This window comes from Meles meles, chromosome 18 (assembly GCF_922984935.1).
Source record: "Meles meles chromosome 18, mMelMel3.1 paternal haplotype, whole genome shotgun sequence".
Taxonomy (NCBI): domain Eukaryota; kingdom Metazoa; phylum Chordata; class Mammalia; order Carnivora; family Mustelidae; genus Meles; species Meles meles.
This window is the reverse complement of record NC_060083.1, coordinates 2,849,626-2,872,065: the sequence shown is the minus strand read 5'-3', so window position 1 is coordinate 2,872,065 and position 22,440 is coordinate 2,849,626. Positions and strand designations below refer to the sequence as shown.

At 50.4% G+C, this 22,440-nt stretch overlaps 1 protein-coding gene across 1 annotated transcript; it reads right to left on the bottom strand.

Moving 5' to 3' along the window:
* Positions 1–1,575: 1,575 nt before the first annotated feature.
* On the bottom strand, positions 1,576–21,554 carry LOC123930154 (tripartite motif-containing protein 16-like protein). The gene is made up of 6 exons (XM_045986408.1): positions 21,003–21,554; positions 14,934–15,029; positions 10,925–11,158; positions 8,797–8,962; positions 8,237–8,332; positions 1,576–4,430 (listed from the first exon to the last, which is right to left on the bottom strand). Exons 1-6 carry the CDS (start codon positions 21,501–21,503, stop codon positions 3,847–3,849), a joined length of 1,677 nt encoding a protein of 558 aa, XP_045842364.1. The 5' UTR covers positions 21,504–21,554; the 3' UTR covers positions 1,576–3,846.
* Positions 21,555–22,440: the final 886 nt, after the last annotated feature.

Here is a 22,440-nt window from a genome sequence, read left to right as displayed (position 1 = left end):
TTTCAGAAGTTATTACTGGGGGTGCCTGGTTACTCAGTCGCTTAAGTGGCTTTCTTCCATTTAGGTTATGATACCGGGGTCCTGGGATGGAGCACCGCATCAGGCTCTCTGCTCAGTGGGGAGCCTGCTTCCCCTCTCTCTTCGCCCTCTCTCTTTGCCTCCTTGTGATCTCTCTTTCTGTCAAATAAATAAAATCTTAAGAAAAAAAAGGGACTAAACATGTCCCAGCAAAGCCTGGATGACCAGTCACTCTACCTGAGCCGTACACAGTGTGTGCCCTGCGTGTGTGTCTCAGCTGAACACGATACAGTGACCCTCCCTGCAAGACCTCCTGCCTTCCCACCACCGTGTCTCACGGTGGGTGCAGAGGGAGGGGAGTTGAGCTCCGGGAGCGAGGAGAAGCAGGAAACGTGCACGCTACCATTTCTTCTGTATCTGTCTTTGCTAATGGGGCTGGAGTGGCGAGCCCCAAAATGGGGGTGGTTGGTTGTAGAGATGGGGAGCAATCAGATAGACGGTCAGTGAATGACACAACAGAAAATTCAAGATGGCCCGAGAAGACATGACATTAGAGGCAGTACCTCAGACACGGAATTGAGGGACGTAGTCCGTACTGCTTTGGCGGGTGCTGTTGTGAATAGTAGATTCCTTTGTTTGTGTGTTTGTTTTTTAAGATTTTATTTTTAAGTAATCTCTGCACCCACTGTGGGGCTTGAACTCACAACCCCCTAGATCAAGAGTCCATGTTCTACTAGCCAAATGCCCCTTGAATAGTGGATTCTTATTTAGCTCTTCAGATTCTATCACTTTTCACTTAAATTGAAATCAGTTTCTTGGGACTGTCAGTGAAGCGTCCAATTCTTGATTTCAGCACAGGTCATAATCTCAGGGTCATGAGATTGGGCCCCACAATGGGCTCTCTGCTGAGCCTGGGTGGCTCAGTGGGTTAAGCCTCTGCCTTTGGCTCAGGTCATGATCCCAGGGTCCTGGGATCAAGCCCCACATCGGGCTTTCTGCTCAATGGAGAAGCTGCTTCCTCCTCTCTCTCTCTCTCTGCCTGCCTCTCTGCCTACTTGTGATCTCCATCTATCAAATAAATAAATAAAATCTTTTTTAAAAATGCTCTCTCTCTCTTTCTTCCCCTCTGTCCCTCCCAATCCCCACTCTCTCTCAAAAAAAATTGTTTTAATTTAAAAATTAAAAAAAAAAATATATATATATATATGTCAACTTCTTGTGATCAAAAGATACATCTAGTTATGTTCTGGGTCCCTGTTGTCGTAGCATACTGGCTTCCATGCTAAAATGCCACATGTGTTGAATTAATTTGATTTGATTTCAGGACCATCAGTCCAAAAACATGCTGAACCCGGTTAGAGAAATAAGGGTTCCACAATTGGGCCAAAATTCATATCTCCTCATCCTATCATGAAGCTTGGGAGGACGTGGGAATTGACTCAGGTTCTCTAACATTCCTGGAAAAGAATGTCATAAGCATTTGAACTTCAACAAGTTGAGACAAGAATGAATTACGTAGTGGCTAAAATTATATTCTGACTCCACAATCGCAAGTGATCTAGTAATGGAACAAAACAATCACGCACCAGAAGGAGCCCCTGACGAGTTCAGACTTTTTTTCCAAATGCGTCTACACAGTGCAAGAGGAAGCAAGCGTAGGTAAATACAGAAGGGTGGTGTGCACGCACGCACACACACACACACACACACAGCTTGGGGGAAATGACAGAATATAAAATAGGCCTTTGTTCTCTTGCTTTATTTATTTTTTAAAATTTTTTCAATTTAAACAATTCCTGTTTGGGAACGAAGAATAAGCAAAAAGATAAGCCCATCAGTGGAAGCAGTGACAGACAGAAAGCAGGTGTTTCTAACTCTCAGTTTTGCTTTGATCTTCCGTATCAAAAAGGGAGCGTGGACACTGAAACTGAATGAACAAAGGAGCTGGCAGGGAAAGAAGTCGAGTCGGTCAAGGAGCCACCCAAACGGTCCCTCTATAAGAGTTCCGGCATTCTGAGCTCAACAAGCTACATCTCACGACATGGACACTGTTTGCCAATGTGACCAAAGCCAGGCAGTGATCTTTGAGAAACGAGGAAAAGTGATAGACGATGGGGACACACAAAACTGTCTCAGCTTTTACAAAGAAAAATAAGGTAGGTTCTGCAAGCAACAGAGTCATCAACTTGATGTTAACTCACAGCAGAGAAATCTGAAAACGGGTTAATCAAGCAGTGGGTGAGCATTTAGAAAAGAGAGCAGCTGCACCAATAAGCCACAGTGGTTCCATAAAAACAAGGCAGGCCGAGGTGTTCTCCTTTTCTCTCCTGGGAGCCTTGGGAGACGGGTGGAACGAGGAAAGACAGACGTGTCTTGATTTCTCCCTTTGGAAAAGTCCTTCCTGGTGTCTGGTGGACGAAGGGCTAAAGGTGGGCAACCTCCGTGCACATTTTTCCAAAGCGTAACTTACTGCAAACTCGAAAGGCATTGACTGGGGGCTGCCAGATTCCGTCTTTGACCCTCCCCTCATCAATATGTATCAATAAGATTAATTAGGGAAGTTGACCAGCTCTGTGGGGGACAGCAGGTTAGGAAGGAGCACTCATCTCTGGACTCCAGAATCAAGAATCAAAAACATCTCGGTGAGCAGCAATGATGCAATGAAATTTTAAATTCAAGTTGAAAAAAAAATGAGCTCCGTAAAATTCAAATTTCAAAAAATGCGATCAAAACGATTCAAATCCTACACTGTATAAATCCTTGGACACAATAGAGGGCAGGGTCTCTGGACACAAGGTAAGTGACTCAAAGCGAAGTACTCTGAGAAAGGACCATCAGACTGACAGAGGAGGAGACTTGCCTGACACGGTTCACAGGAAACGACCCAGAAGTTATGAAGGAAAGTGGGAAATGTAGTGTGAAAACAAGATGACTTTCCCGGAGGGTGTGCGTGAGAACTGCCTCCAAGTATCTGAAGGGCGGACCTCTGAATGAGAGATGGGACAAGTCCACATCTTGAGGTGACCCTCCCCAGAGGTCATGAGGACTAAGATTCTGACTCTGGGAAGACACTTCTTAGCATCGTCACTATCCAAAAGTCTGATGAGCTGCGGGGTGAGGTAGTGAGGTCTCAGCTGCTCGGCCCGCCCAGACGGAGTGGGCACGAAGGCACGGAGGGTTTAAGAGACGCGATGTCCACGCTGAGGAGCTCATCGTGTAGCTTATTCCCTTACACACAGCACCCGGGATGGAATGAGGAGGGCAGCATCGTGCAGTGGTGAAAATCTCTGCACCCACCTGCCCAGGTTCCAACCCCAGCCCTGCCGCACGCTCACCGTGTGAGTGCAATGACTTTGAGCAAGTTCACTGACCATCCCCACACCCCGGGACCACGGGTTCCTCATCTGCGAACTGAGGATGATGGGAGCCTGGAACCCCAGGGAGCTACCGTGAAGCTGGGAGTCGATGGCCATGCGGCATCCAGAACAGTGTCTGGGGCGAAGGCGACGCAGCATAGCGTCTGCAATGGATTCTGATCACTCCGCATCTCTGTGATCGCGCTGAAGAGGGCACCGAGCCCGGGCACAGTGCGACACTCACCTCAGCAGAGAGGAGAACATCACTAGAAGATGAGAAACGGGGTGTAGGTGCCTAGGGAGTGGAGACCACGGAGACCAGCCCAGCAGAAGTAACGGGAAAGCCAGAGACCTCTCTCCTCCTGCAGGAACCCACGTGATTCCTAAAGCCACTGGCAGACATTTCCATCCCCAAGGCCCCCTTAAGATGCAGGCTGCCGGCCGGTCTGTGTGGTCAGCAGGAGTCCGGGGTCTAGGGCGCAGCCTCGGTGGACACTGGCATGGGCTTCTCGGGCTGCACCCCCAGATCCATGATCCGGATGGCGTTTTCCTTCTTGGAAAGCCAGAAGGCAGGGTAGACCGGCTCTGAAAACTTGCACTCAAACTTGTGGATCAGAGTCACGGCATCGGGCTCTACCCCATAGAAGGAGAGGACCCCCCCCAGAAAGTCCACGTAGACCCCCAGCCTCCGGCAAGGGCCGGCTTTGAGCGGGGTTTCCGTGTCGCTGTGCCAGGCTGTGAACTCCTTCCCGTTCCAGTGGAGGCTCCAGGAGAAGTTGTTTCCAGAAATGCAACCGTTGCGCTCCTCCCCTTTCCGGTCGATGCCTTTGCAGGTCAGGCCAACGTAGGTGCCCGCTCCCGAGATCTCTAGCTCGAAATAGTACCTGTGCAGGTACAGGCTCTGTGCGGACAGCACCTGCCGCCAGTGCGCGAACCTGCTGGGGAGGTCCGGGTAGGGGTGCTCCCAGGGCGTGGTGTTGGTCACCTTGCGATTGTCCTCCTGCAGCCGGAGATACCTGTGCGCCGTGTCCGGGTCAAAAGAGATGTCACATGCATCTGAGGGGACATGGGAGAAGGGCGGGGAGGCAGGTCAGGAAGGGACAGCTGCCCCGGACAGGACACTCGGAACCCATCCCGCTCCCCAGGTAAGAGAAACCATCGCTCTCCTCGGCTCTGTTTCCCCCAGGCCACTGCTCCCCGCAGAAAAGCGGTGGGCGAAGACCAGGGAGCAGAGAACACAAGTCACGCCACTTCCTTCCCTTCTGAAGTTCAAATTGCTTGGCATTGACTGTGCGATGTGCGGAACTGAACCAAGAAATAAAACCCCCTGATTTAGTCACTCATTCATTCGAAAAATACATATTGAAAGCCGGGCACTCGACGTCTTCTCACTGTTGACCAGGGTTTGGGGAAATAGGCACTCACATTCCCACTCCTGATTCTTTTTTTTTAATTTGACCAATACTTAGCACGGTAAAGTCTCACCCATTCCCTCAAACACTCCTTTCCCAACCCCAGAGAATACAAAAATAATGGCACCTCCGTGTGCCCCGTTTCTGGAGTCACACTGAGGTTATTCTGGAAATTTCCTTGCCCCCACCCTCACCACTGCCCCCCCGCAACACACAGACAGCCCCACGCCTGGTTGGTTCCACTTCTGTGCAAATCACTGCTTCACCCCCAATCTAGTCCAGAGTCATACAACTGGCTCCTTGCTGGCCATGAGGCTCCGTCTTGACCCCCTCCCATCCCCTGCCCCCCCCAGAGCCATGGAGCAGGTTTCAGGGTACAGGCTAAGGTGAATCATGTCACCCCAGCTTTAAGACCTTGGATAATGCCTCTTGCCACAGAGGGAAGCAGTGACCCCTCACCCCGGCCTGCACAGCCAGGGATGACTGGCCCTTTCCCGTGTCTCCAGCTTTGTCTCCTGCCCTCTGGCCCTTGATGGTCATGGTCCAGCCCTCCCGACCTCAGGAACATGCCACGCTGAGCCCACTTCGGGGCTTTAGCACAGACCATTCTCTCCGTGACATCATCATCACCCTAACCTGAGCCTGGGGGATTCCTGCTGCTCTTTCAAATTGTAGCTGAGGGCTCATGTCCTCAAGGAGGCCCTCTGTGACTCGCCACCACTTTCTCTCAGAGCCCTCCGACTTCTCAAGCGTCATGGTACTCCACACAATGGGTATCATCTCTTTATTTACGGGTTTGTTTCGTGCCTGTCTTCCTTCTAATCTATAAACTCCACGTTTCTCATGGGACTGGATTCTGGACTTCTGGCTCAGAGATGTTCAGTATATATTTCCCAAGTGAATTAGCATATTCCAGTCTATTTAAAATCTATTAATATAAAAAATTATTTTATTTTATTTTTTTTTTTTTAAAGGATGTCACTCACTCCCCCTTCTGCGATAGGGGAGACATCTCCCAGGGGAATGGGCAGAGGATGCTTCAGGGGAGAAAGGGGGGAGAGTTATCTCTCCCTCCTTGCACCTGCAGTTGGGGGTGGTGTGTTTTCTGCTGCTGCTGATGATGCTGCTGCTACGTTTTAAATATTTTATTTTTTTTTTAAGATTTTATTTATTTATTTGACAGAGAGAGATCACAAGTAGGCAGAGAGGCAAGCAGAGAGAGTGAGAGGGAAGCAGGCTCCCTGCCGAGCAGAGAGCCCGATGCGGGACTCGATCCCAGGACCCCGAGATCATGACCTGAGCCGAAGGCAGTGGCCCAAACCACTGAGCCACCCAGGCGCCCCTAAAAAATTATTTTAGATTAACCCAGAGTTTTCCAAATTTCTTTGTGTCTAGGGAAGGGAAATTCCTTTTTGTTGTGGGGTTTTTTGTTTTGTTTTTGTAAGGGAAATTCTTAGCCGTCAATGAATCACTTTAGAAGGAAAAAAAGGACACATCAATCTACAAAGTTAACAGTAAAGATGAAGGGGCGCCTGGGTGGCTCAGTCGGTTGGCTGTCCGACTCTTGATTTCAGTGAGGTCAGGGTCTCAGGGTCGTGAGATTGCGCTCCATGTCAGGCTCTGCATGGAATCTGCTTTAGATTTTCTCTCTCTCCCTCTCCACCTGCCCCTCCCCCAGCTCTCTCTCTCAAAATAAATGAACAAAATCTTAAAAAAAAAACATGAATGTGAACCGAGGACCATAGGAAGGCATACAGGTGTTCACTTTGGCAGCGTCTATACAAAATGGGAATGATACAGAAATGAGCACGGTCCGAGGGCACAGGTCACATGCAAATTCGTGAAGCATTCCGTATTTTTGAAGGCAGCCAAAGGTATAAAGTTCCAGCTATAAGAGAAGCCCAGGGGATGTCGTGTACAGCACAGTGACTATCGTTAAGGAGACGGTGCTGCAGATCTGAAAGCTGCTAAGAGAGTAGATCTCAAAAGTTCTCATCATTAAAGAGAATTTTGTAACTATGTGAGGTGACGGATGCCAACCAAACTCTTCATTTCAGAACCCAGGTGTATGTCAATCATTACCTTGTACACGCAAAACCAGTATATGTTATATGTCAGTAATATCTCAAAAAATGTGGGAGAGAGAGAGAGAAAGAGAGAGCACAAGCAGGGGGAGGGCAGAGGGAGGAGAAGCAGACTCCCCGCTGAGCTGGAAGCCTGATGCGGGCTCCATCCCAGAACCTGGAGAGTCTGACCTGAGACCAAGGCTAATGCCTAACCATCTGAGCCACCAGGTGCCCCCAAAAATGTGTTTTAAAAAGGCATATTTTGGGCCACCTGGGTGGCTCAGTGGGTTAAAGCCTCTGCCTTCAGCTCAGGTCATGATCTCAGGGTCCTGGAATCAAGCCCCGAATCGGGCTCTCTGCTCAGCGGGGAGCCTGCTTCCCCCTCTGTCTCTGCCTGATGCTCTGCCTACTTGCGATCTCTCTCTGTCAAATAAATAAAGAAAATCTTTTTTAAAAATAAATCCTTTCTTTAAAGGAGAAAGAGTGGTCCCCACTGGTCAAGTTGGCAATTTGAGCCGCATGACTTTGACAGGTCCAACAAGTGGACTCTAGAAAAGCCTCAAAATTTGTAACAATCCCCAAAAAGGCAAAGTTAATATCGGGTATGGAAAAAGACCTCCGTCATGCCTAAGAACATAGGTTATAATATGATCTATTTCATCTTTATCCTAATGTCAGGAATAAAGCGTGTTTGGTTTCTTGTGTTCATTAGATCTGTGTCTAACAACACAGATGTGCTTCCTTCAGGAAGCAGGAAAGAACCTAACCTTCAGAGCCACCCAGGCGCCCTTGGAAACACAGTGTTCTAAAACACGCTAACAGACCAGGTCAGCACCACACAATGACAGGACACCAGGTTACCCAATTCTGGCCAAGCCAGACTTAAAAGGGAGTCATCTGGTAACTAGCCAGGAGCTTCCAAGTGCCAAGCTCATGAAAGACAGACTAAGGGACTGGACCCAGGCTGGGGGAGACTGAGGCAGGGAAACATCTGTGGTCCTGGATCAGACTAGGGGCCAGAAAAAGGACACTGGTTGGCACGCTGGGTGAAACACTCGGATAATTCTACAGATTGGTTAACAGTAGTGAACTGATGTTCGTTCCCTGGTTTTGGTCAATGTACCGTAGTTACAGAAAGTGTTAATGTTCGGAGAAGTCTGATGAAAGGTATACCAGAATTCTGTCCTTTTTTCTCCACTGCCTTTGTGAGTTTGAAATCGTCTTAAACATGAAAAGTAAAAAAAATAAATAAAATTTTAAAAAATTTAAGTATCCCATTTAGGAGTAGACTTGAGTTTGCAAGAGCCTGAAACTTGCAGGAAAAACGGTTTCTTGCTCCAACAAGCCATCAGTAAGTGGGTAAGGAAAGCTGTTTGCAACTTACATTGGAGGAACTCCTGCCTGGTGCTGGGCTCGGGTTTTGAGGTCCAATACTTGCGCTTGACAACAGCAGACACTTGAGTGCTGATATCATACTCCTCTGGAAAATCAGAGAGTTATGCATTCATACCTGTCTTGGGGGTCAGGGGAATCTAAGAAGCAGGACTTCCCAGCCTCTCTTTCCTGGGCTCCCTGGGGAAGAAAGGGCTGGACTCAAGTCACATCAGAGAGAATCACGCTCAATGGATGATTTCTCTGTGGGTGAAATAAAATCCACTGGAGAATGATCCCGAGCTGACTTGGATCTCACGTCAAAGTACAGGCATTAGCAACCTCGGAAACTAGTCAGGGAAATTCGAGCCAATAGCAGGATGTAACCAACTCAACTTCCCTGGTTTCCATCATAAAATCAAATCATCAAGGTAAGTGCCCATTAGCCACTGGTCTGGCCAAAGGACAGCTTTGAATATGAGCCATTCCCCCTGATTTCACCCTCTGTCCCCTGGCTCTCTCCCACTCTGAGAAACACATGCCATCGCCCGTGGTCCAGACAGCTTTCCTCACCTTCCTTGGAGAAATCCTGGAGCTTCTCCTTGTAGTTCTGCAGCAACTGAACTAAGTGCACCGTGGAGTCTGTGATGACCCGGCGGATGCCCGAGAGCTTGTCCTTGAGTCCGATGTAAACACTAGGGAAGGCACTGTCCTCGGTGTTCTTGAACTTGCAGTACTCCTGCAGAAAAGGAAACACGGCAGAACTTGCCTTCTGTTTCTGAAGTTCTGAAATTGGACTGCTCTGGTGACCTCACTTCCTGCACCTGTAAAACGGGTTGACAGCAATGCGGCTGTCACAAAGGCATAGGTAACGTGTCTAGCTCAGGACCTAATAACGTAGACAGCATTTTTCTTTAAATTGGGAAAGTGGGTTTTTGAAAATCGAGGCACACACAAAAAATAAACAAAAAAATAAAAATAGGGGTGTCTGGGTGGCTCAGGGGGTTAAAGCCTCTGCCTTCAGCTCGGTTCGCGATCCTAGGGTCCTGCGATCGAGCCCTGCATTGGGCTCTCTGCTCAGCAGGGAGCCTGCTTACCCCCACTCTCTCTGCCTGCCTCTCTGCCTGCTTGTGATCTCTGTCTGTCAAATAAATAAATAAAATCTTTAAAAAATAATAAAAATAAAAATCAAGAGACACACACACACAAAATTTAAAAATAAAAATAAAAACCAAGAAACACTAGATGCCTAGGAACAGCTCTAAGGCACCTCCTAGATTAGGGACCAAGGACAAGAACACCTCGTTTGCCCAAATAGCAACAGAAACATTCCTGCTACTTCCATTCCTTTGGGACTTTTTTTTTTTTTTTAAGAATTTTTTTTTTTTTAAGATTTTATTTATGTATTTGAGAGAGAGAGAAAGCATGAGCGGGGGTCGGGGGAGGAAGAGGCAGAGGGAGAGGGAGAAGCAGATTCTCCACTGCGCAGGGATTCCCAGGACCCTGGGATCATGGCCTGTGCGGAAGGCAGACGCTTAATCGCTTAATCGACTGAGCCGCCCAGGCGCCCCTCTTTTTTAGAATTTAAACAGAAATCACGGTATGGAAGGGAGGAATGGAGGAGGTACAGCCCTAGGAAGACCCACGAACTGGTCCTCGGTGGAATGCTGCCTTTGCCCTGCCCATTCAATCTGATTCACAGGCTCTCTCTCATTCTTACACTGTGCTTTAGAGTTTGGAAATGCTTTCCAGTAGATCATCATATGAAGTTGTTTACGCTTCAAAACAAGGCCGTGAAGGGGAAAGGTTGCTCTCAGACGCAACACAGTATCAACATCCAAACTCAGCTGGAACATCACAGGGCTGACTGGACACAGCAGAAAACTTAGCAATGGAAAGAAAGTTGTACCAGAATGGTTAGGCAGATTAACAGGAGAGAAGAACAAGTCCAACCCAGAGAGTTGACAGAAAGAGAAACATTTTAACACTGTACACAGATTTAGTGCCGTACATGAGAGAAGTGATATTTTAAATCAGTGGGAGGAAGGGGCACCTGGATGGTTCCATCAGTTAAGCGTCTGTCATGATCCCAGGCTCCTAGGATGGAGTCCTGTGGGGGGGGGGGGGGTCCCTGCTCAGCGGGGAGCCTGCTTCTCCCTGTCCCTCTGCCGGCCACTCCCTGTCACTGGGGCTCTGTATCTCTCTTTCCAATACATAACCTTAAGAAAAGAAAAGAAACCTGTTAACTCGGACTGTTTTGTCTGATAAATGAGAAATTTTACACCCAGAAAGTTTAAGTGACCTGGTTAATAACTACACAGCTCTTTAGTGACAGATCTGGGATGATGGGATTAAAGCACTTTATTCTCTCCAAATCAGCCGTGGTCTCTCAAACCTCTCTGCCCATCCGTAGACTCTATCTGGGTCTCTTTGGACACGACTTACTTCCCCTGACCCGGTTCCAGCCTCCCACCCTGGGAAGTCTCGTCTTCGGCTCCAGTACTCCCGTATTCTGCTAATACCCGCTTCCCCTGTGCCTGTGGCTTCCTGCGCAGCCCATTTAAAGGAGCAGTTCCACTCCCGCGTTCCCCACATCCGCCACAGGCCTCCCCGAGTGAGGGTGCTCCCTGGCACTAATGACCCTGATGCCTCTGCCTCTGTCCCCGCACCCCTCCCTCCATGCCCACCCTCCCACCCCCACCTCCAGGAACAGGACGGTGTTGCTGATGGCTGCAATCCTCTCCAGCTCCTGCCGGCTCTTCTCCATCTGCGCACTCCGGTGCTCCAGGTGCGTCTTGATGCCGTTGGCCTGGCTCAGAGCCGCTTGCTCCTTCTCCTCCAAGAAGAGCATCACGTCGGCCTGGGCCTTCCTCATGGCGGCAAGCAGCTCCCCAAACTGCTCCTCGGCCACGGCCTTCACCTCTGACACCGACAGCTGGCGAGGAAGGGGGCGGAGAAGAAAAGGTTAGCGAGGCATGCAAGGTTCTCGAAGCTCAGCCCACAGGACCGTAACCCTGAAAAGCCCGTAAGTTAGGGAGCAATTTTCTATTATAAAAGGAAGATTTGGGGGCGCCTAAGTGGTTCGGTTGGCTCAGCGTCTGCCTTAGGCTCAGGTCTTGATCTCAGGGTCCTGGGATCGAGTCCCATGCTGGGCTCCCTGTTCAGCTTCTCCTTCTCCAGCTGCCCCCATGACCTCCCCCCATAAATAAATAAATAAAATCTAAAAGGAAGATTTTCTTCTCCTATAAATCCTGGAGTCCTGAAAAAAAAAAAAAAAGGATTACTCTCCAGGGTGAACTTATCCACCACCATTCTCTCCATCTCTCGTACATCTGATGCTCTCTGAGACCCCCCGCAGCTCGGACAGTCTGGGGTTACAATTCAAACGTCTGAACTCAATTCTCCCACCAGAGAAATGCATGCACTCAGTACACTCGATGGTTCTCTTTCTCTTTCCTTCTGGACAGTAGTAATAATTTGGCTTCTTTGCCCAAATCAGTAACATGAGCTCACTTTCCCGGCATTTCATGACGTCAGATTAAACTGCCCACGGAGCCCATCAGAACTGAAAGGACGTCTAAGTGTATGGTTTCTCTATCAGGTATAAAATGTTTAGGGTCGGGGCACCTGGGTGGCTCAGTGAGTTAAAGCCTCTGCCTTCAGCTCAGGTTATCATCCCAGGGCCCTGGGATCGAGCCCCACATCAGGCTCTCCACTCAGCAGGGAGCCTGCTTCCTCCTCTCTCTCTGCCTGCCTCTCTGCCTACTTGTGATTTCTGTCAAATAAATAAATAAAATCTTAAAAAAATATATTTAGGATGTGGGTAGGTAGCCACAGTCCCTGAGCACGGCAGGACCCACACACCTGTGCAGAAGGAATGTATCGTCCAAATGAACTACAAAGCGAAGTCCGTGTCATAAACACTAAGGGTTTGCATGATGGCCCTTAGGCAGGTGCAGATGTACACTGCCCTTTGAGAGGATGAACACCCTTTATGCCTGCCTTCAGTCAATATCATGTTTATAACATCAAGCCAGGTGGAAGTGCTTTCCTCTGTCTTCGGCAGTTCTTCAGGGCCGATGCTGACAGTTCCGTCTGACACCCAGTTTAACCTTCATCGAACCATCTTGGACATGCTTGCCTTTGCTCACAGCCCCTTCACCTCATTCTACAGCCCAGAGTTTGTTGTCTGCCTGCCTCAGTGTCCCCACTGTCCCCACCCACACCGATCCCGTCTCAGAGCAATCCCGAGCAACTCCCCCGGGTGCTGTTCTCTGTCCCTCCTCTCGAGAGCAAGGGCCAGTCCTGGGCTCCAGGGGGTCCTGAACAACAGATACCTCAGAGGCTGTTAGTGCACCTCCGTCCCCTGGAAGGAAAGATGGGGAGGGGAGGAGGAGAATAAGGGGGGCCTGGAAAGGAAAGGAAAGGACTCAGAAAGGGTGGCACTCTGGGCCCAGGGCTTGTGAAAGCCTTAAGGTTTGCAGGGAGAATAGGAAGAAAGGATGAGGCCAGGTAGGTGGGGACCCTGGGTGGTCAGGGCTCAGGAATGCACGCCCACAAGAATGCCTAGTGGCTGCCCAGTCTTCTGTCTGCTGGCAAGGGAGGAAGGAGGAGGAGGAAGGAAGCGAGAGCATCTTTGCTGGGGGTGGGAAGACTGGTGGAGCCTCTCTCTACACTGTCATTTTCTTGCCAACCGCCCCATCCCCACCCGTTGGCTTGCTCGAGGCTGGGGCAGCTGAACAGAACTAGAAATAAATGAACTGGTAATGGGGACTAAGTAAGAAGGCTGATGGGAGATCTTCCCCAAATTCCTCAAGCGCAGACAGAGAAGAGCCCATGGAGAATAGGTAATGTCATGTAAGTGCCCAACATTAAATCTGTCGTCCCTGAAGCATCCATGTCAAAAGACACCATCTGGAATAAACAGATTGGCGACTATGTGACGGCTGGAGCACCACAACCGGGAAAGGCATTGGGCCACCCCACCACCAAGCTCCCTCTTTCAGATTTCCCTGGGGGATCTAGATATCTTCCCCCTTGAGTGACCCTGCGTCTTCCCAAGATTGAATTTCTGTTTTTTTTTTTTTTTAAGATTTTATTTATTTATTTGACAGACAGAGATCGCAAGTAGGCAGAGAGGCAGGCAGAGAGAGAGGAGGAAGCAGGCTCCCTGCTGAGCAGAGAACCTGACTCGGGGCTCAATCCCAGGACCCTGGGATCACAAACTAAGCCGAAGGCAGAGGCTTTAACCCACTGAACCAGCCAGGCGCCCCTGAATTCCTGTTCTAACGCTTGAAATAAGCCAACTAAGAGTGAACCCATGAAACCCTAGACACCCACCTTGAACCCCAATAAAGGCAGATCCAGGTCTATACTCTCTCCTTCTCTCTCTACCTGCAACCTTGCCGTGTGGCTTTTGGCAGCATTCTGTGTAATGCTCCAAGACCTTTGAGTAAGAAATCTTGTTCTTCAAAATGCCCTGTGAGTTCCTTGCTGACACGCATCCCACAATCGCAAGTTTCTCATAGAAGCGCAATACCACGGGGCTGAGAAGCAGGAGTCTGAAGAGAGACTTCAGGGTCCAAATCCCCTCTCTTCCACCAAAGCCTTCACAAGGAAGGCTGGATAGAAGGAGGCTTCAACTGATGTTGGCGAACTGACTCTTCTGCTGTCAAATGTGACCTCTATTTCCGACACTGTTACATGGAGAAGTACTTGTTCCCAGGGCACCTGGGTGGCCCGGTCGTTAAGCCTCTGCCTTTGGCTCAGGTCATGATCCTGGGGTCCTGGGATAGAGCTCCCTGCTCAGCAGGAAGCCTGTTTCTCCCTCTCCCTCTGCCTGAGCTCCCCTGCTTGTGCTCTCTCTGTCAAATGAATAAATAAAATCTCTCCAAATAAATAAATAAATACTTGCTCCTTGCATGGAAATGGAATATGCAAAGGATATTATTTACATAATATGTAATGACAAAGAAAGACTAAAGAGGGAGCAAAGTATGGAAGCTAATGGCTTGAAGAGATCGAGGATGGTGCTTGCGCCTGTGAACATCTTGAGTTTCTTAGGTTGAGGGAGCAGTAATCCCAGGTTCCTGTTTCATCAGTCTGGGCCCCCAGACAAGTCTCGTCATCACTCTGTGTTCATGTCCCTCGTACATGTTGGCTATTGTGATAACCACCTCCCCAAGTTACCACACAGGCATGAGAAAAGCTGCGTAGGGATCAAAGTTTCTGAAAAACAAAGGGCCAGAAAAAAGGCAGGATGCTCCACGTGGTTTTCTAAATCATCTTGAGCCTGGAAATCAACAATCTCCAAAAGTTTACAAGCCTTTAAAAGGAAAATTATTTCTCTTCTTTTCATAAGATGATGTGGGTGCGAAAGAGGTGTTGATCTTTCACAGCTACTTAGTTGTAAAGACCGAGAAGGAGGAAATTAAGTTGAAATGGATAACATGTATCAGATGTGGATGGATGGGCAGACGGAAGGATTGATGGATGGATGGAAAGATGGAAAGATGGATGGATGAATGGAAAGATGGAAAGATGGATGGATGAATGGATGGATGGATGGAAAGTTGTAGCCGCTCCTACCTCTACCTACAATTCTCGTTTGCCAAGAAACCCCAAGGAGCCCAAGGACATGGAGGCTGGGCCTGCGACCCCATGTCCCACAACCCCGGAAGGGCACAGCAGGTGACCGAGAGCAGCCTTACCAAAACGGACTTGTGATTGGCTTGGAGCCTGGCAATGGCATTTTCATTCAACTTCAGCTTCCGTTCCAGCTCTAACTGGGTGTCCCGAAGCTCAGCCTAAGAGGAAAGAACGGTGTTAACGAGTGTACACAGAATGTGTCCCCAGGAGCAAAGGCGCTACCCACCCTTCCTGCGTGGAAAGGAGAATCTGACCTTGGGAGCTGCCTCAGAAGCCACGTGGAGGGCCCTAAAAGGACATGAAGGGTCAGCTGTGTGCTAGCGCCTCCTGGTGCTGAACTCAGCTCAGATCAGCTAAAAATACCACCAGCACAAACATTATGGGACACTAGTCATTACTTCCAGCATTTAGATGGACAGCTTGTATCGCCCTGACCACACTCACGGTAGCTAAGTACCATTATCCCCATTTCTCAGATGATACAATCAAGCCACCCGGTCAAGGTCACACAGTTCAACGCTGGAGTCCAGCCCAGCCCATCTGCCCCCAGAATAACGTTAACAAGGAGTAGGAGCTAGAGCCAGGCATGGGAACCCCAGCTTTTCTACTTAGCAGCCGAGCCTTTGGAAAAATCGACTTAACCACTCTAGGCTTCCATTTCTTCACCTGTGAAATGGGGATAACGAAAGCATCCAACCCACGGGGTTTTGCGAGGACTGAGGGAAAGAGCATGTGTTAACGCATGCTCCAGCAGCTGGCACATGGTGTGTGCGCCACCAACATCACCATCATGGGGGCCCCGCTTCTTGGTTCCTGCGGCTGATGAGGGAGCAGAGCCTGGCTAACGACAGAGCAGAAGCAGACACCTGCAACCTCCCTCCCTCCACCTGCCACTTCTGGGTGGGACCTGGGTGACATTCTTCTCCCAACTATTTTTTTTTTTAAGATTTTATTTATTTATTTGAGAGAGGGAGAGAGAGAAAGAGAGAGAGCATGAAAGGGGAGACGGTCAGAGGGAGAAGCAGACTCCCCACGGAGCTGGGAGCCTGATGTGGGACTGGATCCCAGAACTCCAGGATTAAGACCTAAGCCAAAGGCAGTGGCTTAACCAACTGAGCCACCCAGGCATCCCTAAAGATCTCCCCACTATATTAAAGTCAATGCCTTGCTAGAGAGAAAAACAACCTTAACTTGACAATGGCAAGGCCTTGTGGGTCCTCTTTAGCATATGAAAGTTCTCTTGAAACCTCTTTTCTTTACTTCCTCCATCTCCCAAGTATATAATCAGCCCCCCACCCCCCCAGCGCTGGGGCAGCAGCTCTTTCCGCCCACGGGGCCCATCCCGTGCTTTAATAAACCACCATTTCGCATCAAAGATGTCTCAAGAATTCCTTCTTGGTCGCAGGCTCCGGACCTCACCCCATCGAACCTCACCTAGATTCCAAAACCACATCGCTACCATGGCCGCCCTCCATCACACACTCACCCCAGCGAGCCAGGCCAAGCTAGGCCTCCCGGCCTGGGCAAGTGCATGCCTGAGAACCTCAGGTCTGCCAGCTCTGACTTCACTGCCTGCTTCACCCTTCCGTCTGGAGACTCCCTAAACACTTTCTGCCAAGAAGTGGGCCAAGGCATGAAGCCTAAAATTTTGCGGCCTTCAAAGGCCCTCCAAGGGCATGAGTCAGCAAGAGAGAAAAGACAAGACTGGCTTTAAATGCTTCCAATAGGTTCTATGAGCATCAGAAGCTGCACGTTTGCGCCCTAAGGGAACTCAGTGGGCATCAATGGTCTCTGCTCCTCCCACCCCGCCCCCCCTCCCCGCAGGAAGCCTGGGGAAAATTCCAGGACCCCTAGTGAGGGGGGACCAGAGGCCTGGCTCACCCTGCAGAAGGCACAGAACTTCTTAGATTTGTTTTGTTTTGCTCAGGATCTGGGGTACTGACTTGGAGCTGAGGGAGCCCTGTGACCCCCATCCCTGAAACCTGTTTGGGGGTGGGGGGAGGGTCTGGCTTATTTGAGGGCAGTCGTGTAAAGGTTGAAGTGGGGGAAGAGGGGTGACATGCTTGTTCTAAGGTGGTGAAGACCACAACAGGGAACACATCCCAGCAAGCGGGCCTGGGTAGCCCCAGCAGGATCCAGAGCCATGGGGGAAACTCCCAGAAAGTAGCCAGGGAGGGGGTGCTCTCCCCTGCCTACAGATTGCCATAAAAGGAGAAAAGGACTACCTAATGGGGACCTCTCTGAGTCACCCCAAGGGAAGACACTCCGGATTACCACAAAAGGTAGGGCCGCTTTGGGAGACCTGCCTCTCCGGTTATGCCTGTTCCTAGAACATGACAGGGGGCCTCAGGCTCTGGCTTTAGGGTTTCGCAAGATGCCAGCCATTCACTCGTCTCAGGCCAGGGTGGATGGACTCGTCAGAAAAGCGGGACAGCAGTTCCAATGCGAGCAGGCAGCCCCGTGTTGAAGGGCACAGAGGGTCCTGCCTACTTCAGCAAGGTAATAAGTGTCGTGCAAAAGGCACAGTATTGGGGGCGGGAAGACCAGCCAATGTTGGCCATCTGATCTCTTGTTAAATCACTGAGCTTCTCCCCTGGGGCATGGGGCACAGGAACAGATTAACATAATTGCTCTTGCTTCTATCTACAGAGGAAGGTGGAACCCAGAGCTTAGGGGTCAGACTTGGGGTTCGAGATACAAATAGGAGCAGGAGAGGGAGGGAGAAGAGAGAAAATTCCAGGCGGTCCAGGTTCCTCTGTTTTTCCATCTGCACGATGGTGGCCTTTCTGAGTCTGCCTGGACTGACTTCATTCCTCAGCCAATTGGTCAGAACCTACCATACCACGTACCAGTCCATCAAACAGGACATCCTCCCTGCTCTTGGAAGACATACAGCCTGGTAGAATGTGTAAGAACAACAGCAATAAAATAAGTTATGTGATACTGAGTCCAAGGCATTCCTCAGAACTTCTAGAAGAAAGTCTTTTCCTGAGTGCCTTCAAATCATCCGTGTTGTGGCCACCAGCAAAGGGGCTATGGAAAATGCTGGTTCCTTGCTCCCCCGTGATGCATGAATACCTGTGGCTTGCAGAAACTTGGCTCCTGCTCTATAAGGAGACTGTGTCCCCAGGCTGCTTCCAGTCCCGAACCTTCTGGAACCGATGCTGAGGCTGAATGTATCGTGGGCCCATGAACCAAGACAGACCTTCCCACTCCCAAGAACCCTGCCATCACTCTTGCTGACAACTCCTTCCTGGACCAGGTAACAGGTCACGGTCATGCCCCGGTCCTGAGGTATTTCCAGGGAGCCATGGAACTTGCCTTGGCTTCCTCCTTCAAATCCGAGCCCCCTGAGGACACAATGTGGTCTCACACTAGCCCATAGGAAGCAATCGATGATGTGCGATAAGCTTGAGGAAGAACAGAAAGAACCATGTGCACTTCCGGGGTCAAAACAAACAAGGAAATGGCCAGTGGAGTCCAAGTTTCATCAGGCTTTGCATGCACGCAGGCGGGTACACAGCCAGGCCAGCTGACCTTAAAAGCAAAGGGGCCTTAGGAAGCTGGCCTGGGGCAGAGAGAAGTCCCCATCAGGAAGTGTCGGGATCTGGTAGACCAGCAGGATGGAACATGTATCAAAGAACTGCCATTTCCCAAAATCCGGAAGTTCTGTCCACTGGCATAGCTAGAGACAGGAGAAGCTTCAGGAGGGGTTCCCTTGCTTAACTGAGAAGTCAGTGGCTCTGGGGATCTGATGCAGATCTCAGTTGCTTTGTGTCCTCGTGACTGACCCCGCTATTTACACTTTCCTACAAGGACGTGCCCGCTTGAGTAATCAGCCCTTAACACAATCCAAAGTGACCTTCAGTGAGTCACTCCAGCAGGCGGGGGCTAGCTGAAGGGGATAAGGTTTCTGGGGCCTTCATTATGCCGGGTCAAACATTCAAAATAATTCTGGGGGCATTTGCAGTCTCATCAAGCCACTGCGTCTTCTGGGCTGATCTCTTGGGCTCCTGGCGAGAAATCTTTGGGCTCCTAAGATTTGCAGAGACACCTGGAGTGTGGCTGCCCTTACGAAGGAAACTTGCTCTCTGAGCTGAAAACAAGGCCACAGGAAAGAAATGGTGACAGCTCTCTCTGGGAGAGCAGAAGAGTGGAGGTTTTGAACTGGGGTCCTCACCAAAAATCTGGGGTGTGAACCTGCTGGATTGTACCTCTAACCATGACTGCTTTTCAAGACCAAAAGTTGCTCTGGAGCCCCTTACCCAGTTTTTATTTTACGCTACACAGTCTCCCTGCCTGAACTCAGGGCTCCGTGCATGCTCTCCTCAAGTCTTCCAGCTCAGAATTACAATTACCCTAACTCTCTGCCATACACCAGTCTACACGTGCTTAAAATCCATATTGTATCCATGCCAGTATAGACGCACTATTTCTGAAAGGAAGCAGAAGAAAGTAGTGTTTGTCTAAGGAAGGAGGCGGAGGGGATCCAGTCTGGAGGGAGAACTTTTCCTGATATGATCTATTGCAAATTCGGTGGAGGCTGATTTTCAACATGTATATGCATCCCTTTTTTCCAGTTAAATATAGTTACATTCAGATATTAGACCCCAAGAGAACAGCAGTACACTTTGTCTTAGTATCTCTACTATATGTGTGGCAGGATTTGGGTACCCCCCCCAAAAAGGTAAGGTTATAATAATGTCATCTCGGGGTCCTTCACTCACGTTCCCAATGTAGGGTGACGTTCCAAAAGCTTCCATTACTCACTCCATGGCTTAGTTGCCTATGTGAGTTTGGCAAAATGTGAAGATAAAGAGGATTGCTACCCCAGAGAGTTATCTGAATGAGAAAATGCACAGAAAGCATCTGGCCAAGGGCGATACTCAGCGAGGACCGTTTTTTGCTCAACCCAGTCGAGCTTTTCCCTTTGCCCCGTCTCTCGCTTGGTTGAGAGCCTCTGCGTGGTTATGGAAGCGCAGAATACTGATCCTCATCTGGTTATGTGTGGCAGCAAACGGCTTTCCTGATGGGACCTTTCCCTGACTCCGGAAACATTGGAAGCAGCCGGCAGGGACCTCCCTGAGCTGGGATTGGTGACTCACTAGCATCTGGAGTACAGAGCTTTCCAGAACAATGGCCACGAACACTGGATTCAATCTGTGCCTAAGGAAGGACACGGAGGAGGGGCTCTAGCAAGTAAGTCCTTCCCAGAAAGCCCTTCCCTTTGCTGCCCAGGAACACTGGGCCAAGGAATTACGAGGAATTACAGTGGGGCTCCCGCCCTGCGCAGCGCAAACAGGATGCTGCCCGCAGGATGAACGTAAGGAATGTGGGAGAAAAGTCAATTGTGCTGCCCTACCCAGGGGGAAAAAATTGCTCCTGAAAAGTCAAAGTGTGAGAAACCAGGAACACAAAGGAGCTAAGTCCATTCCCAAGAACTTCCCCATGCTCTGGGCTTTAGGGCAAAGAAAAGCTGGTTGTTCTAGAAACAGTTTCCCTATCTGATGGGAGTAAAATTACAGGCTGAGAGTATGGTGTTTCTTAGTCCCTCCCGGCACCTCTGTCTGCTGAGGAACTTCTATGTTCCCTAAGTTTCCAACTGTAGGCTATCTTCACGTGTTTTCAAGCTCTCGGATTTCACAGCGGGTATTTCTAGAGGAGCCCTTTCTACTGGTCTCCCGTTTGGGGTAAAGGGGAAAAAGAGAAATTAAGTGAAAGGTTTGGTTTTTTTCTCTTGAATTTCTGCCAAGGTTTACATTTCATTCATTGCCACACAGATCCAGCCAGAAGGTGACGTCACTGCCCTGAGCCCCAGAACCCCTACTCCTGTACCCCACGCCCAAACACACATCCGTCCCCAAAAGCAGAGTGACGGAGAGGAAACTAGCAAGCATGAGGTCAGACAGACACACACAGAGACAGTACAGGGACAGCCGGAAGGAGGTGGGAGCAGAACGACCCACTTCAGTTTCCAAAGCCAAGTGCAGGAGATATCGACCCTGGACGAACAGCCAGGGGCGAAGGCCGAAGTCCTTGGCAGGACTCGGAGCGCAGAAGCGAAGTCGGGAGCCCCGGGAGCTGAGGCAGTGGTCCCCACCTCCCTCTCCCGCTTGGACCCCAGCACTTGCCTCCTTGTCCCTCCGGGCAGCATCTAAGGAAACCGAGGAATGGCCCTTGTGCTCGTCCTGGCCACACTCCTGGCAGATGCACTGCCCGTCGGGGCGGCAGAAGGCGACCAGTGGGCTGTGGTGGGCAGGGCAGGTGCGCAGGTCCCGGTCCTTCGCGGGCTCGGTCAGCTGGTGGCTATGCAATCTGCTGTTCTCCTGGTGAGGCCGCAGGTGCTCCTCGCAATAATTCACCATGCAGGTCAGGCAGGACTTGACCGCCTTCACCCTGCCAGTCCCGAGGCAGAAGTCACATAGGATCTCCGCCTCCCCCTGACCGTCAGGATCCCCCTGCCCTGCAGAGCCGCTGCCCTGTCCCTCCGTCGGCGCCTGAAGGCTCTCCAGGGACCCCGTGTCCTCTTCGTCAGCCAGGCTGCCTGACCCAGAGTCTGGGCTGACAGTGGCCAGAGGGTGAGCCGGGATCGCAGGCAGTGGCCCTGGGTCCATCAGCTCCAACTCAGCCATCGGGAAGACTCTGGCGCCGGAGCTGTCCTTCCTCTGCCCCTCGTCCCAGGCAGGATCCTGTGCGGCCCAAGTCAGACCAGGAGGCCACGCCTCGGTGACTGCCGCTGTCACAGGAGTTTAACTGTTTCCGCCCTGCGGGAGGAAGCTCAGTCAGTCATGACTCCGATCCGGCTTGGACGGCGGCCAGCGGCGGTGACGACAGGGCAGCTGGGTTGTTCAGGCTGAGGACGGCCGCTCCCAACGTCTCCCCAGGGGCTCAGGCCCCTCCTTGGGTCCAGCCCCGAAACTTCTATGCTTGCATGAAATCATTTGCACCCTATAGGCTCAGCCGAAGATCATGTGTGCCCGTCCGTGGCTGCTCTGGAAGGAATTCGAGACTCCTGAGCTCTGCTGTAAAAAGCCTGCGGTGCTTTATGGGGCTTGACGAGCTACATTTTTTGTCTGCCTTTTTTCAAGGGATCTAAAATGTAAGGACTTCAACGACAGGTCAGACCTTCATCCCTTCCCATCTGGTAGAACTGGACATGAGGCATCTAAGAAAAGGAGGATACGGGCCCCTGACCCTGACCTTGTCCATGCCACCTTCTTGCAAATGGGTGTTCAAGGGGATCAGAGGGTCAGGGAAAGGGTCAGGAAGAACACGTCTCCTTCTACATAAAGCTCAAATCAGACAGCTCTCCCGGGCTACACGTCCCACCCCGTGGTTCCTAGAAGGAGGTGTATACCAAGAAACAGCCCCTTTGCCCACTTAATAAGGTGTTTCTGGACACAGCATGTGAGTTTTCTTACGCTGTCAGAATAACAAAGTACCATAGACTGGTGGATATAAACCACAGAAATTAGTTTTCTCATGGTTCTGGAGGCTAAAATCCAAGATCAAGGTGTCAGTGGGGCTGGTCTCTTCTGAGGTCTCGCTCCTTGGCCTATAGATGGCATC